This window comes from Melanerpes formicivorus, unplaced genomic scaffold (assembly GCF_026170545.1).
Source record: "Melanerpes formicivorus ecotype bairdi unplaced genomic scaffold, bMelFor1.0.p_v2 SCAF_19, whole genome shotgun sequence".
In the NCBI taxonomy this organism is placed as follows: domain Eukaryota; kingdom Metazoa; phylum Chordata; class Aves; order Piciformes; family Picidae; genus Melanerpes; species Melanerpes formicivorus.
The window spans coordinates 6,180,119-6,194,025 of NW_027142371.1; the positions used below are offsets into that span (position 1 = coordinate 6,180,119).

Below are 13,907 nucleotides of genomic sequence, written 5' to 3' on the forward strand. Positions count from 1 at the left end.
CTACCATGTCTGTACTGATGGCAAATCAAGAGTTAATTCTTAAGTCCCTCAAGACTGAGGACAGTAAAGTATAAAGTTATCAGTACCCCCCCACTCCATGACTCAAATGATATTTTGTTTTTTTCATCCTTGGCAACTTCCCACGACCATTTATTTTCTGCTCCTTTTAAAGAACCAAATGCTGAATGTGACTGGGTAGCCACATTGTTGATTTGCCAAGTAATGGTGGGGTGTCCCCTGGAAACAGGCCTCTTTTAATTCTGCTTTGTATCTGAGGTAAAGTGAAAACATGGAAACAGATGGTAGGGAATGACTGGCATCTCATCATGCATATTTCATTTGATTTGGAGCTAGTAACCTCTTGATAACAATATTAAATGCTACAAAACTCAAAGACTTTGTTCCTGGGAATACTGCATTCGGTGACATAGGATCAGCACTGTAACTTCAAATTTGAAGCTGGTGAGCCATCAGTATTTACATCTTTAGCAGGGTTACAAGAATTGAGCTGTTTGTATTTTCTGGTATGGTTAGGGCTGACTTACAAAGGAATATAGAGCTGCTGTGCTGAATGACAAATCTTACTTAATGTTTTAAGAGCACAATGGGACAAACATCTGTGGTTATTTCCATTACGCTCTAAGGCATTTTACTGGGAGAGAATTTAGCCATTAATTTTGGTGTATTTACATTATTTATATACAAGAAGAACAAGAAAAATGGCAGCCTGTTTAATCATTATATACATTGTGATTCAGCTGGAAAAATGTGTATTACAAATGGCAAAAGAGCCTGTCAAGTACGTAATTATACATTGCTCATTTTTTTTTTGGTCAGAGGACTTTTAATTCCTACACTCCCACAGCATGACCTCAGTGAAAGATCTGTCCTATACATTACGCTGGAGGCAAGGGGAGGGAAGAAACAGCATAACAACAGACTTCTTAAACCACATCAGTTCCTGCTTAAGAGCTCCTTCATTTTAATGAGGGTTACCTTTGTAAAATGTTTCCAAAGCAAATTAAAAGATGAAATCTGATACAATAAAACATTACTTGACAGTGGGAGAAACAGTAACTTAAATTTCATTCATTGTCCCTATTCTCAGAAGAGAGACTGGGGAATAAAATATCACTCCCTTGTGAGGCATTGCTTATCTCGGACTTTGTTTTCATTAAGAACTGTGCTCTCCTGTACATTATTCTTTCCTGTTCTTGCTTTAGCTCAACGTAGGAGCGTGAAAACGTGTGGAAGATGGAGGTGACTGGAAATGCCATGAGGAGGATGCCACTCAGTATGCTGCTCAGTGCCACCACTTGGCCTGGAATGCTTCTGGGAACCATATCTCCGTAGCCTACCGTGGTCATGGTGATGACAGCCCACCAGTAGCAGGCGGGGATGCTGGTAAACTCCTGTGAGTCCGCCATCTCGTTCTCAATGACGTAGAGGAGCGGTGCGAACAGTGCGATGGCCACGCAGAGGAAGAGCAGCAAGAGCCCGAACTCCCGGGTGCACCTGCGAGCCGTCAGCCCCAGCGTCTGCAGCCCCAGGGAGTGCCTGGCCAGCCGCATGACGTAGAGAATCCTCAAGGCACGGAGAATACGGAGGACCAGACCTACTTTGTCCAGGTAGATGCTCCCAGAGCTGGGCTTTTTATAGCCCACTGAAGTGGTGTCTACTAGCAAAGTGATGTAGTATGGGAGGATGGCTATGATGTCTATCAGGGTTAATGGTCTCCGCAAAAATGCAAACTTGCTCTTTGCCTGGATGAATCTGAGCAGGAACTCCAGGGAAAACCATGCCACACAGACAGACTCCACAATGAAAATATTGTAGCACATCTGGGAACACTCACCCTGCAGGAAAGAGGAGGAGTTTGTAATCGGCACTGGATAATAACTATTTTAGTTGGTACGGTGACAGGAAGAGAGGTTTCTGTGTTGGGTTTTTTTCTTTTAAAGCCCCAAAATATTAAAGGAAGTAAAGCTGTTGCTATGGGGAAGCACACTGACAAACTGGAACAAGTTAAATGCAGAACTTAAAAAAAGAACTACTTATTCCACAGAAGATACTACTTGATAATTTCAGACTTTCTAAAGAGCAAATACAAACCTGAACAAGGTACTATATAGCTGTGCAGAAGAGTGCCCACTGACAGAATTGTTGTTGGACATAAAATTTGATTTCTTCTCTTACAAGTAACTGATGACAAAGATTTCAAATATTCTTTGTGTTGTTTTACCCCCTTCTGCAAGATCCCCATTGAAATCGTTATCATCAGACCCAGTACTTGTTCTGCTCTTCCCAGCACATACCATTTTCCACCCCGAAAAGCTGACTTACCTTTTCCTCCTCCTCCCTCAGGTCAGGCATGGTGCTGATGGATAAGTTCACTGCTGTAATAGTTACAAATAAAACAGACAAACAAGCAAACACCTTTCCAGGGAGGCCAGACTGGGGCCTCTCCACCATGTCTTGCAACTTTCTCATGCACAAGCCAATTTTGGTCTCCTCTACCGTTTCACCTGTTGTTTCATTTTCTATGAGGTCCTCCTCCCGTTCATTTATTTCTGTAAGCTCCTCCATTTTTTGCAGGTACCTCCTTTTACAACACCAGTCCAAGTTGTCTTCCTCAATCCCCCAGTAGAGCAGCTCCTCTTGGAAAGACAGCGCACACATCTCGCGCAAGAGACGAAGTTTCCCGACCCGCAGAAAGGTCAGGATTGTCCTGAATGCCCCTGGGTTGCGGTCGAAAAAGAATTCATTGCAGGTCACATCGTAATCGTCACAGATGTTTAGAATGTCGTCAAAATTATTACAGAATTTTAGCTGCCCTAAACGTGTCAATGGGAATTCATCGAGTGTGGTCCAGGGCAGCAGATACTTAATGCCCCCTACGTTTATTATAATGTGGTGCTTCCGATCATCAGGGTGAAAGGCTTTCAGGAGATCCTCTTGAGGATGAATTAGCTTGGCTCTTTGGTAAAAGACTCCCTTAAGGGTTTGTGTTTCTGGAAAGAATGTGTGGTTGAAGGAAGCATCTGAAGCACAGCTCAGGGCACTATAGTCATAGTCGGAATTTTCTCCAGGTAGAAGAGTCATCTTGGAAGATAACTTCACATCACTTCACTGCTCCTTCAAGTGTCTTCTGGAACAAAAAACAAATAATGGGGTGAGTGAATGAGAGGTTGTTTTCATGTTGGGAACAAGAGATCTGAGCTCAGAAACATTTATGGCTGATAAAAACAACTGGCAAGAAAACAGCAGTGGCTGAGTGTAGGCAGGAGAGCTTTCTGGTGAGGCTTGTGCTTGTCTAGCTGGGGCTATCAAGGGCTCTGTCAAGGGCTGCTTCCTTGTTCAGGAACTTTTCTTAGTGTATTTGCCACACTGTGGGTCTTCTGTTGTAGATACAGAGGTCTCAGGTCATGAGGGTGACAGGTTGGACTTGATGATCTTTGAGGTCTCTTCCAACCTTATTGATTCTATGAAACCAGGAATAATTCCAGCATGTGGCAGGCTGCTCCTGGTTCAGAATAGAAGTATAAACATTGTAACAGTATCAAATGTGAAAAGAGAATTCAAGTGTGTTTTGTAAAGAAGGAAATGGTGTATTTTAGCTATTACACATGAAAATCTTTAGTGTATCCATGAAGTATACAGAAAGAACCAAAGTGAATTATGTTGTAATTCAGTAAATACACACTTATAAAACCAGTACAAGACTAATTTCTAGAAGTCCATATGGAAACAATTTTGGAGGAAAAAACCTCCACCACATCCACTGACAATCACATACAATGTTTGTATAGAGTTTATACACACTTAATGACAGGGCATCTCTCTTTTTATGGCCTCACTTACGAAAGATTGCAAAGAAACCCATGATTTCTGCACAAACATTGACATTTTATTTCAGGTACAACTGACACCCTATATATAGGGTCTTTGTCCTTACAGTGGATTCAGCAGCAGCCAAGCTGACTGTCTTCAACTCTGCTCATAATAAACCAAAACTTTCTTATGACTTTGACAATCACATTCAAATTCTGCTCACACCAAACTAGTGAAAACTCTGTGGAATGAAGTGACCACAGAGTTCAAATGGGTATAAAAAGCAGATTCTAGGAATATTAAACTCTTTGTCTCCCCTACTCACTGCATTTTAAAAGTCAGCCTGAAAGTCTGCTCATGCACAGGAGAGTTGTACAGTACTGCTTCTAGATCTTCCATCTTCCAGTCAGATACAGCTTAATCTGTGTTTCACTTGATAAAAGTAGTTATTTATTAAGTAGATTGAAATATTAATTATGCACAAGTAATTCTGAGTTTCTAGCCTTGACTTCAGAGGAAAGTAGTAAGTACGACACCTGATTGTTCTTTTCCTGGCTGTACTCACCTCCCCTTTGATACACACCCTGGGGATGTATCTCCCTGCTAGGGCGACTTCCTTAAACACAGAACTGTCATTTTCAGAGGCTGGGGTTTATAAACCACATCAATAGTGTTACATACCTACTACAGATAAAACCCACATGAATACACACCAGCAAAGTACTCAAACACAGCTGCACTTCAGTTTAAGAGCAACTGGCTTTCCTTGCTGCAGGGAGACTTACAATGCTCCTTTCAATAAAATACTGTCTCAGTCCTGCTCCTCAGCTTCCCAGAGAGCCTACTCTGGACAAAGCAGATCTTTTACATACTCTTTCAAACAAGTGGCCTCAGGTGAGCTTTGGATGGAGTGGCATTTCCTGATTCTTCACCTGTAATCCTCTTTACTACCAAAGGAAATCATTAATTTACTTACCTTTAGGGCATGTGGATAAAGTGAGCCTACGGGAATATACAAGAACTGACAAGGCATGACTCAACTCTTCCAAAAGCTCTGGTACTACTTCCTGGCCTAAGGTAATCACAGAAATAAGCTTTGTCATCTCGCTTTTATCAGAAAGTGGGATCTCTATTACTACTGCTAGTGACTTGAGAGCAGCGATTTGGCAACTAACCTGTTCTGTATGCCAAAAGCTTTACTGTGTTTAGCTTCCAGTGCCTCATCTTTCACAGTATCACAGTATCACAGTATCACAGTATCACTTAGGTTGGAAAGGACCTCGAGGATCATCGAGTCCAACCTATCAACACAGACCCCATGACTAGACCATGGCACCAAGTGCCACGTCCAATCTCCTCTTGAATGCCTCCAGGGACAATGACTCAACCACCTCCCTGGGCAACGCATTCCAATGATGAATGACTCGCTCGGTGAAGAACTTCCTCCTCACCTCGAGTCTAAACCTCCCCTGGCGCAGCTTGAGACTATGTCCCCTTGTTCTGGTGACTTCATCAGCCTCCTCATCCTGGTTGGGTGGTCTGTAACAGATTCCAATCAGGATGTCAGATTTGTTGGGCTGTCCTCTGATTTTAACCCACAGGCTCTCAACTCCCTCATCTTCCACCTCAAGTTGTGTGGCAGAGTGACTCTCTAATATACAGAGCCACCCCTCCTCCTCTTCTCCCTCGCCTGTCTCTCCTAAAGAGCCTGTAACCCCCCAGTGTAGCACTCTTGCTTGTATTGCAGAGCTGTTCTGTCTTTGCTCTAGAGTTATGACTGAAAATACCCACAGCAGGGGATGAGCCATTCTGAAACTCCTCTAGAAGTAACGAAGGGTGCAAACAATGACAAAATCCTGCAGGTTTGCACACAAATAAACTTCCAATTGATTTTGGTTTGCCTCTTGCCTCAGGGAAGAGTGAGGGAAGGCTTGCTGACCTGGAAACCTTTGGGGTTTTTTTAAAGACCATTAACATGAAACGTAATTGTATTAAATAGTCACATTCTAGGAAATTCTAGCCAGTACTGACATTATCAGTGGAGCTTCATGACAGATGATGGCACTCTGCCATTGCCTACTAGAAAAGCTGCAAGATTCAGAGAAATTAAGAGATCTGAGGAGAGTGATAGCGGGTGCAGATTGTGCCATGCTGAACAGAAGAAGGACAGAACAGCTGAACATGCAGTTACCCTGACATACCGTCCCATCACTTGAAGCACTCCTAATGACCTCAGAGACAGTCTTCTGTTAGATCATTCCCAAGATACAAGTAGAAATAATGTCCCTGGGAGTTCAAGATATACATTTGATGTGAGAAAACAGGGCTACCCGATGTATGTTTATGCAGGAGCTCCTCTTCTTAGAGCAACTCTTGTCTTACTTAGAAACAAGTGTTTTCCCCTCTGCCTCATCTATGTCTAAGGCAGGGCTGGCCCAAAGAGAATAAAGATTATGACTGATATATGACTATGGATAAATGGGAGTTGCTAACCATTTTCACTTCTGTAATACCATACAACATTGGTGAGAAACAACTTATCCTCTGAACCTCAGCCAGGAAAAATGAGGAGGCAGTTCATCTCTGTCACTGGTTTTATCTCCCACTTCATCCATTGTTGACACAATGGAAAGAAAAAGGGAGAGGGAAATGTAAATGTTCTGCGTGTGTCAGACTTGTGCTGTAATCCTGAGGCATCGACTGTGAAACCAGAGCAAAGAAAAAGAGTTTCTTTCTTCACTTCCAGTTTCTTAACCTGTGCAAGACAGTAAATTGGACAAACGAATCCCCCATATAACACATTGAGTGACTGCAGCTATAGAAGGTGGCTCCTTCTTTTTTCTATAACCAGAACTGGCAAGCCCACAGATCCCAACTAGGCAGTGATAGTATTTGACACTGTACATGTGTTGTTTACATGATCTTTGCCTCAGGTGCACACAGCATCATATCTAATGGGAAAGAATAGGAGAAAATAAAGGACAAGAGAAAAAATGGCCTGGGTTGAAGGAATGGAGGAAAGAGAAAAATAAACCCATACATTTCTCTCTGTTTCTTGTTTTCCTATAGAAGATGCTTCTACAGGATGATGGTCAGTACTGCTTTAAGATGGGAGAGACCTAATTAATGGAAGGAGTTTTTGCTCCTGAGCTAAAAACCAAAACAAACTAGTTTATTCATATGTTGCAGGCTTGATGACATTTGGAATGGCTGTAAGAAATGTGTTAAAGATTAAAGACAACACACTGGAATGTAAGGGCAGACAATCACATTAGCCTATAGCAACAATCTTGCCAAGGATTAAACAAGACAAACTTTAAGGGTATGCTGTAACACTAAAATGCTCAAATAAAACTGCTCTGGGTAAGTAAGGTCCAATGGTAAAATCCCTCCTTGTCTGAAACAGCATTCTGCCCTCTGAATGCTTGGGAGTTAGAGAAGCCCAGTCCATCTTTCCAGCTCCTCTGCTGATAATGTGTTCTCACTTTGGGCAAATCACTTGTCTTTGACCCTTGTTTCCTCTTTTGTTTGTAAGCTTACCTGGGGGCAAGAACTGTGTCTAACTACATTATACAACCCTGAGCACTGCTCTGGCTTCTAGAAACTACGGTAATATAGAATAACTGGCCCAAAGCAAGAGCTCTTGGTGACTGTACATGGTGTAGTGTGCATGTGAAGGAAGAAAGAGTATCAAAAATCTGTCCTGCACAAGATGATATTCTTATCCATTGTGTCTGGTGAAGAAGTCAAATTAGAAACTGCACTGCCCTTACTTTCAGCTGAAATTCAGGAAGGGTGCCAGCCTCCTAGACAAGGGGGACAGAATTACTAAAGGTGCCCTTCCAAAGGAAAGAAATGGAAATCATGAGTAACATGCTAAAATTCCCCTGCAAATGTTGTTTTCACCAACCCCCCCCCCCCTCCCCTTTCCCTGAGCATCCTCTGCAGTATTTTGAATTCTGCAGTGCATCTCTGATGTAATCAGAGCTCCTGCAAGGAGTCTTGATACTGCTCTGTGATGCAGACAATTCAAAGTTGCGCCTGGATGATAACAAGCACGCAAGGAAGATGCATCACTCTCCCCTGGACTCTTCTATCAATGCCAGTTCCTGGAACTTGTCTCTATTGCTTTTTAGCATTTGTAAACTAAGTTAAATAAATAATAATTAAAAAAGTTTCACTTTTAGTGCAGGTTGCATATGGTCTTTTTTTAACAAAAAGACTTCCACAAGCAACTGCTTTCCAGTTCAGTGATGCTCCCACCTTTCATCTTAGTGAAAAGAAGCAGTATTTTCAAACAGTGTTAAATTCAGCTGTCTTCTGACACATGATTTCTACACCGTGTAGACACTGACAAGGTACCCTCCTGGAACTCCTGCAGCTTTTTACATAGTAAGAACCGATCTCAAACTTCAGCTCTGCTTGCAGAGGGAACTTCCAGCCAAATCAGAAGTAAAACTTAAAACAGGTCAATGTATAACATGAAAGAAAACCACCCTAAAAAAAACAAACCAGCTGATCTAGAAAAATATGCTCATATCTGCATATTGCTCTCCTCGATCTGGATGGACAGTGTAATGCTTTTCAGCATCTTATAACAACTTACAAACTGAATTATGATAAATATGTCACTCTGTTTTGCTTTATAAGGATGAGCCTTATCCTGCTGGTAACAATCAGAAGTAAAATAACTTTGCCCATAAGTTATATCCCCAGGACAACGATCTGAAATACATTAGAGCTATTAAGTACAGCTATCATCCTGCTGCAAAATACTTTTGCCAATAAATGTTAGTAAGTCACATTTAAAACGGTCTCTTAAACGTCTTTTTAAAAAGTAAAGGATTTGTTATGTATTTATCGAGATATTTTGCCACTGAAATGAAGAGGTACATACTCGTGGAAGAGTTATTTTCTGTGTGTCGGTACCCCCCCCCCAACCCCCCCCCCCCGCAAGTCTTCCAATGAAAAAAAAATCTGCCAGAAATACATTGCCTATCAAGAATAGTTAACTTGATGTGTTAGCTGCCAGCGAACAGAAGTCCGTAAACAGATCAACATAAAAGGCATCTCTTAATTATTGTAAAATTAAAGTTATAAAGGACCTTCAGATCAGGCAAAGAAGAAGAAATTTGAACGACAAGCCTCCATACTGCACTGGGCAGACACAGGACTCGGGGAGAGGGAGAGCCGGGAAGGGGGAAGACCGAGCATCACAAACCGAGCCCGATGGATCAGCCTCGCCAGCCGTCAGCCACCTCCGCGACAGGACAGGAGAACGCCAGGAATCAGCCGAGCCGTCCCCTTCAGCAGCCGGCCCCCTCCCGCTGCCGGCAGCCAAGGCAGCCCGGTGTCGGGAAGCAATGACGGCGCGGGGGTACAGTCCCTCTCTTCCATCCCTGTTGAGGGAGAAAACCTGTTGCTGCAAGCCGTGCACCGACTCGCACGACCCCCCGCCCCCTCCCCGCCATGCACACTCCTCCTCCTCCAGGGTTGTAAAGAGGGATCCCACGGGAACCCCCGCCCGGACGGCCCCGGCCGGGCTCTGCCTCCCGCCACGGGGCGATGCCTGCGGCTCCCGCTGCCTTTCCCGGACACCCGCGGTGCCGCGGCCCCGAGCCGCTCCCGGAAGAAAAAGTTCCCTGGAAACTTGCCTGCAAGTTACCCACGGTGCCGGCCAGCGAGCGCGGCCCCCGGAGCCCCGCGGCGAGGGGTCGGCGGCAACGCCGGGCCGTTGCTCGCCGCGCTGCGCCGCTGCCGCGCGGGGCGGGGGCGGCCGCTCGTGCGGGGCGGGCGGGCCGGGCGGCCGCGACGGGCGGGGGGGACCGGGGGAGGCGGGCGGCGGGGCGCCGGCCCTCCGCATGGTGCGGCCGTCGGCGGGCTAAGAGGCGGTAGGAGACGCTCCGCACCCCGCGGAATACCCGCGGACCGCCCCCCGCCCGTGCGGAGGTGGCCGGTGGCGGGTTGCGCGGACCGCTGCTGCGGATATCCCCGGGGGCCCGGGCTGACCTGCCGACGGGGATGGGGGAGGAGGAGCTCGTGACTCTCCCCTCCGTGGAAGCCGCTTCTTCTTAGGAGGAACGACGGGCTGGCACCGGGAATGGCGCCGGCTGCGCGCCCGCGGTGCTGCGGGCCGGGGTGGGGGCCTCCTGCCGCCTCTGCCTCCGTCACCCCACCTCTGCGGGAGGCTCCGGGAGCGGCGGACTGCCCACAGGTGGCATCCCGGGCTGCTGGCGTCGGCAATAAAACTTGTGGCGCTTTGCTCGTTCCACGCTAATTTTGTAGTTGGCGGAGTGTCGTTGGAAGCGTCCATTAAAGCATAATTGCCTGTCTCCCAGTTCCCAGTAGTGACTCCAAACCCGAGCTCTATCCCTGTGGCACCCCTGTGAAGTGCAGTGACAGCTGACACGCTGCGGTTATCGATTGTCAGAGATTGGAAGAGCATTCCATATCTCTGCTTTTTAATTACATTTGTTTGACATCTGGGTGGAAGCTGCTCTGTGAATTTAATCTCCATTTTAAGCTGGAGAATTAAATCTTGGTGCCAGAATTATGGAGACGCCAGCAGTTTAGGCTCTGTCACAGGCTCTTAAGTGCAAACTGCTCCCATCTGTGTGTGGCTGTTCCCCAGTGGGAACAGATAATGGTACTTCTGGCCTCTGATTTTTCTTACCTGCTTAGGCACTCTCTTGCAGGGGGCCTCCTGCAGGTGAGCTCCTGCACCTCGATGCAGGATGGAGACAGTCACCTCTGTGCTCAGAGGGACAGGAGCTGTCTCTTACTGTGAGCCTTGTGCACTTCACCCCAGAGCAGTGTGTGGGGGTCTCATTTCAAGTGAGGTCCTTTGTTGCTATGGCAATATAAATGAAAAACCTATACTATGTTAATTTTAGCAAAAAAACACCTTTTTTTTTCCCCCTCTTTCCTTTTTTTTTTTTCCTTCCCCCTAAGCTAAATTGGACCGTGGTTGAGGATTGTGTGGGCATACAGAAATAGTCATGCTTATATTCTTCAGTCCTAGTTGTTAAACAGCAGTTGTGTCGAGGGCTGTCAGTGGCTGTGGGCAGCTCAGGTTTCTTTTTTGCTGGTACTGCGTCTGTGATTTTTATCTGTCTTGGTAAAGGTTCCTGAGCATGGCTCTGAGACTTCATTTGCAGAAGGGACATGACTGGCTTTACTGGCCACAGTGCCATGTATCAGGAGTTTGGGCTTTTGTGTAATAGTCTCGTTAATGACAGCTTGTATTTAACCAAAACCCCTTGTTAGTAATTACCAAAAAGGAAGGACACGTCAAGTGGGGTCTCCAAGGGAATTATCTGGGAATAGCTTTGGCCAGTGTTTTCTGTAATCACTTGGGTGATGGAATGAAGGGCACTTCTGTGACATTTGCAGTGATGCTAACCACAGAGTGCAAGGCTGAGATTTAAAATGACCCTGATATACTGCAGAGCCAGTCTGAGCTCAGCATGATAAAACTCCGGGGGGAAAAAAGTCCTGTGCTATGCTACAAAGGAGGGAATGTCACATGTTAAGGGAGGACTATTAAGTACAAATACTGCACCGAGAGTCTTGGGACTGTAACAGATCGTAGATGTGGTGCTGCAAAATGTTGCTCTGAGCTCTAGTAACAAGAGGATCATCTGTAAGACATTGGGGGGCGTTAGTTCTGTTCCATTTAGCACTAGCCAGACTTGGCTGAAGCACTCCATCCAGTTTCAAGCAGCACACTCACTCTTCAAAGAAAGATGTAGACAAACGTGATAGAATAGCAACCAAAACAGTAAGAAGCATAGGGAATGTAACCTAAAGGGAAAGATGGAATTTGATTATTTAGTCTGGAAGAGCAAACACAATGTAAGGACATGGCAACTGTTGTCAAATTTATAAACACATTAATAAAGATGAGTGTAAACTTGTTCTGTGACCACCAGTGTCAGGATAAAAAGCAATTTACTAAAGTGCAATTAGGGAGATTGCTTCAGATATCAGAAGAAAAGCAAACAGACTAGACAAAACTGTTACCATGTGAGTAGCTGGAGTGTGAGGAGGTTGCATATTTGTTCAGTGAAGATTTAAACAAAAGGTTAACTAAACAGCTGTCAGGACTCACTGTAGCATGTGTGACCATGCTTCAGGGCAGGGCAGAGATTCAGTGATCTTCTGAGGCATTCACCAGCACATATTTCTGTGACTTCTGATTGTCCAACAAGCTATGTTATCTCTTTTAAGGGAGAGACATAGCAACGTGGCTAAAAGGAGAACTCTTTACTATCCCATATCGTTAGGGCAGTGTTTTTACTATGAAATCCCACCAGGTCAGTATCACAGTAACATCTGGAGAACAAGAGCAGCTCGTGGAGACAGAGAGCAGAACTATCCATTGCAAGTAAGCAGTTTTCAAATCCAATTTTGAGCGAGAATGAAAATCATTACTACTCAGTGGTCAGTATAAATATAAATGTTCTGCAGCTTGCTTGGTGCTGGCTCTAGAAATCACTGCCTCATTTGGCAGATTCAGGTGAGGTCAAGGACTTTATTGACATTGATAAGAGAAATAATAGTCAGGTGTGAGATCACCGACTGTGGCCAATATTAAATCTACTCTGGCAAATTGAGGTCTTCACTCTTCAAGCATGCCTTGCCTACATCCTTCATGAGCACAGAATTCACATGAAACCCAGAAATGATACCTGCCCTTGAAGATAACAAGTAGTCTGTTAGCAGTTTATCTGTGGTGATAAGCTGCCTGCGTGGTGAACTGGCTGAGGATTCTCAGAGTAAGTCTGCTACTTTGTGCTCCTGGAGGAATTAGCATTGCTGTAGAGAAAAATTGTAGTCCCACTTCCATTACTTCTGCAGCCTGTAGCTGTTTTTCCTTCTGTTCCTTTGGTTGTTGACATTGAAATCCTGTTCTATCGTTTCTCTGGCTTTTGCAGACAGTTCCAGCATCATTCTGCAGCCAGGAGTAGTGCTGCCAGCAAAACAAGGTGTTGCAACTTCACAGAACCTTTCACCTCTCGCGTTCCAAACAAAGCAAGAGGCCAAATTAATTTATAAAGCAGAACTTAGCATAACTATCTACGTGGCTGGAAGCTGAGAATTTTTGATCCCAAGATACAGACCAGGGATTATTCACAGAATTTATTCATCAGAAATTTTCAGCTAATGAATACATGACAAAAGTGCCATCTGTTTGCAAAGGGAAAAATAAAAAGTCTGTAAACAGGAGTAGAAGAAAAACTCTTTGAATAAATTATGGATGGGAAAATGTGTTTGTATTTTAAGGATGCTATATAATGTATGTGCAGAATGTGGGTAGCACAGGCCACTGTTGCATACAGGTTCAAAAAGGTCTCAAGAAAAGAATATGTCAAAACTCATGATAACCATCTGCCACGTGTCAGTGGTTATCTCACACTGAACAAGGGGATTCCTTGAAGAAGAAGGAAATCTGTCCTTTAATTCTGTTTATACCCAGGTCCATTTGTACCTTGATTTCACAGAATCACAGAATGTTAGCAGTTGGAAGGGACCTCCAGAAGTCATTGTGTTCGACCCCAAAGCAGGATCAGCTAGGGCAGGTCACACAGGGATGCATCCAGGTGGGTTTGAATGTCTCCAGAGAAGGAAGTTCTACAACCTCTCTGGGCAGCCTGTACTGTCACTATCACAGTCACCCCTTCTAATAGCACCCCAGGATGCCTTTGGCTTTCTTGGCCATAGGGGCACATTGCTGGCTCATGGTCATCCTTCTGTCTACCAGGGCCCTACACTGCTCTCCAACAGGCTGGTCCCCACCCTATACTGGTCCATGGAATTGTTCTTTCCCATATGCAAGATTCTAGACTTGTCCTTGTTGTATTTCATTCAATTTCTCCCCACACAACTCTCCAGCCTGTTCAGGTCTTGCTGAAGGGCAGCACAACCCTCCCATTTTTGTGTCATCAGCAAACTTGTTCACGGTGCACTCTGTTTCCTCATCCAGGTTGTTCTGATCTCAGTACTGGTCCCAGTACCAACTCCTGAGGCACTCCACTCCATACAAGCCTCTAACTAGACTCTGTCCCATTCACCAA

At 44.9% G+C, this 13,907-nt stretch overlaps 1 protein-coding gene across 5 annotated transcripts; it reads right to left on the reverse strand.

The window, feature by feature from the left end:
• Positions 1-954: 954 nt before the first annotated feature.
• On the reverse strand, positions 955-9,967 carry KCNG1 (potassium voltage-gated channel modifier subfamily G member 1). 5 transcript variants are annotated; one of them, XM_068149935.1, is made up of 4 exons: positions 9,841-9,967; positions 9,053-9,230; positions 2,344-3,148; positions 955-1,856 (listed from the first exon to the last, which is right to left on the reverse strand). In XM_068149935.1, the coding sequence occupies exons 3-4, from the start codon at positions 3,100-3,102 to the stop codon at positions 1,086-1,088; spliced, it is 1,530 nt and encodes a 509-aa protein (XP_068006036.1). In that variant the 5' UTR covers positions 3,103-3,148; positions 9,053-9,230; positions 9,841-9,967; the 3' UTR covers positions 955-1,085. The 5 variants fall into 5 exon arrangements, with proteins under 5 accessions (XP_068006036.1, XP_068006037.1, XP_068006035.1 ...); XM_068149936.1 differs by lacking the exon at positions 9,841-9,967 and adding an exon at positions 9,486-9,569 and having other exon boundaries at positions 2,344-3,145; XM_068149934.1 differs by lacking the exon at positions 9,841-9,967 and adding an exon at positions 9,486-9,569.
• Positions 9,968-13,907: the final 3,940 nt, after the last annotated feature.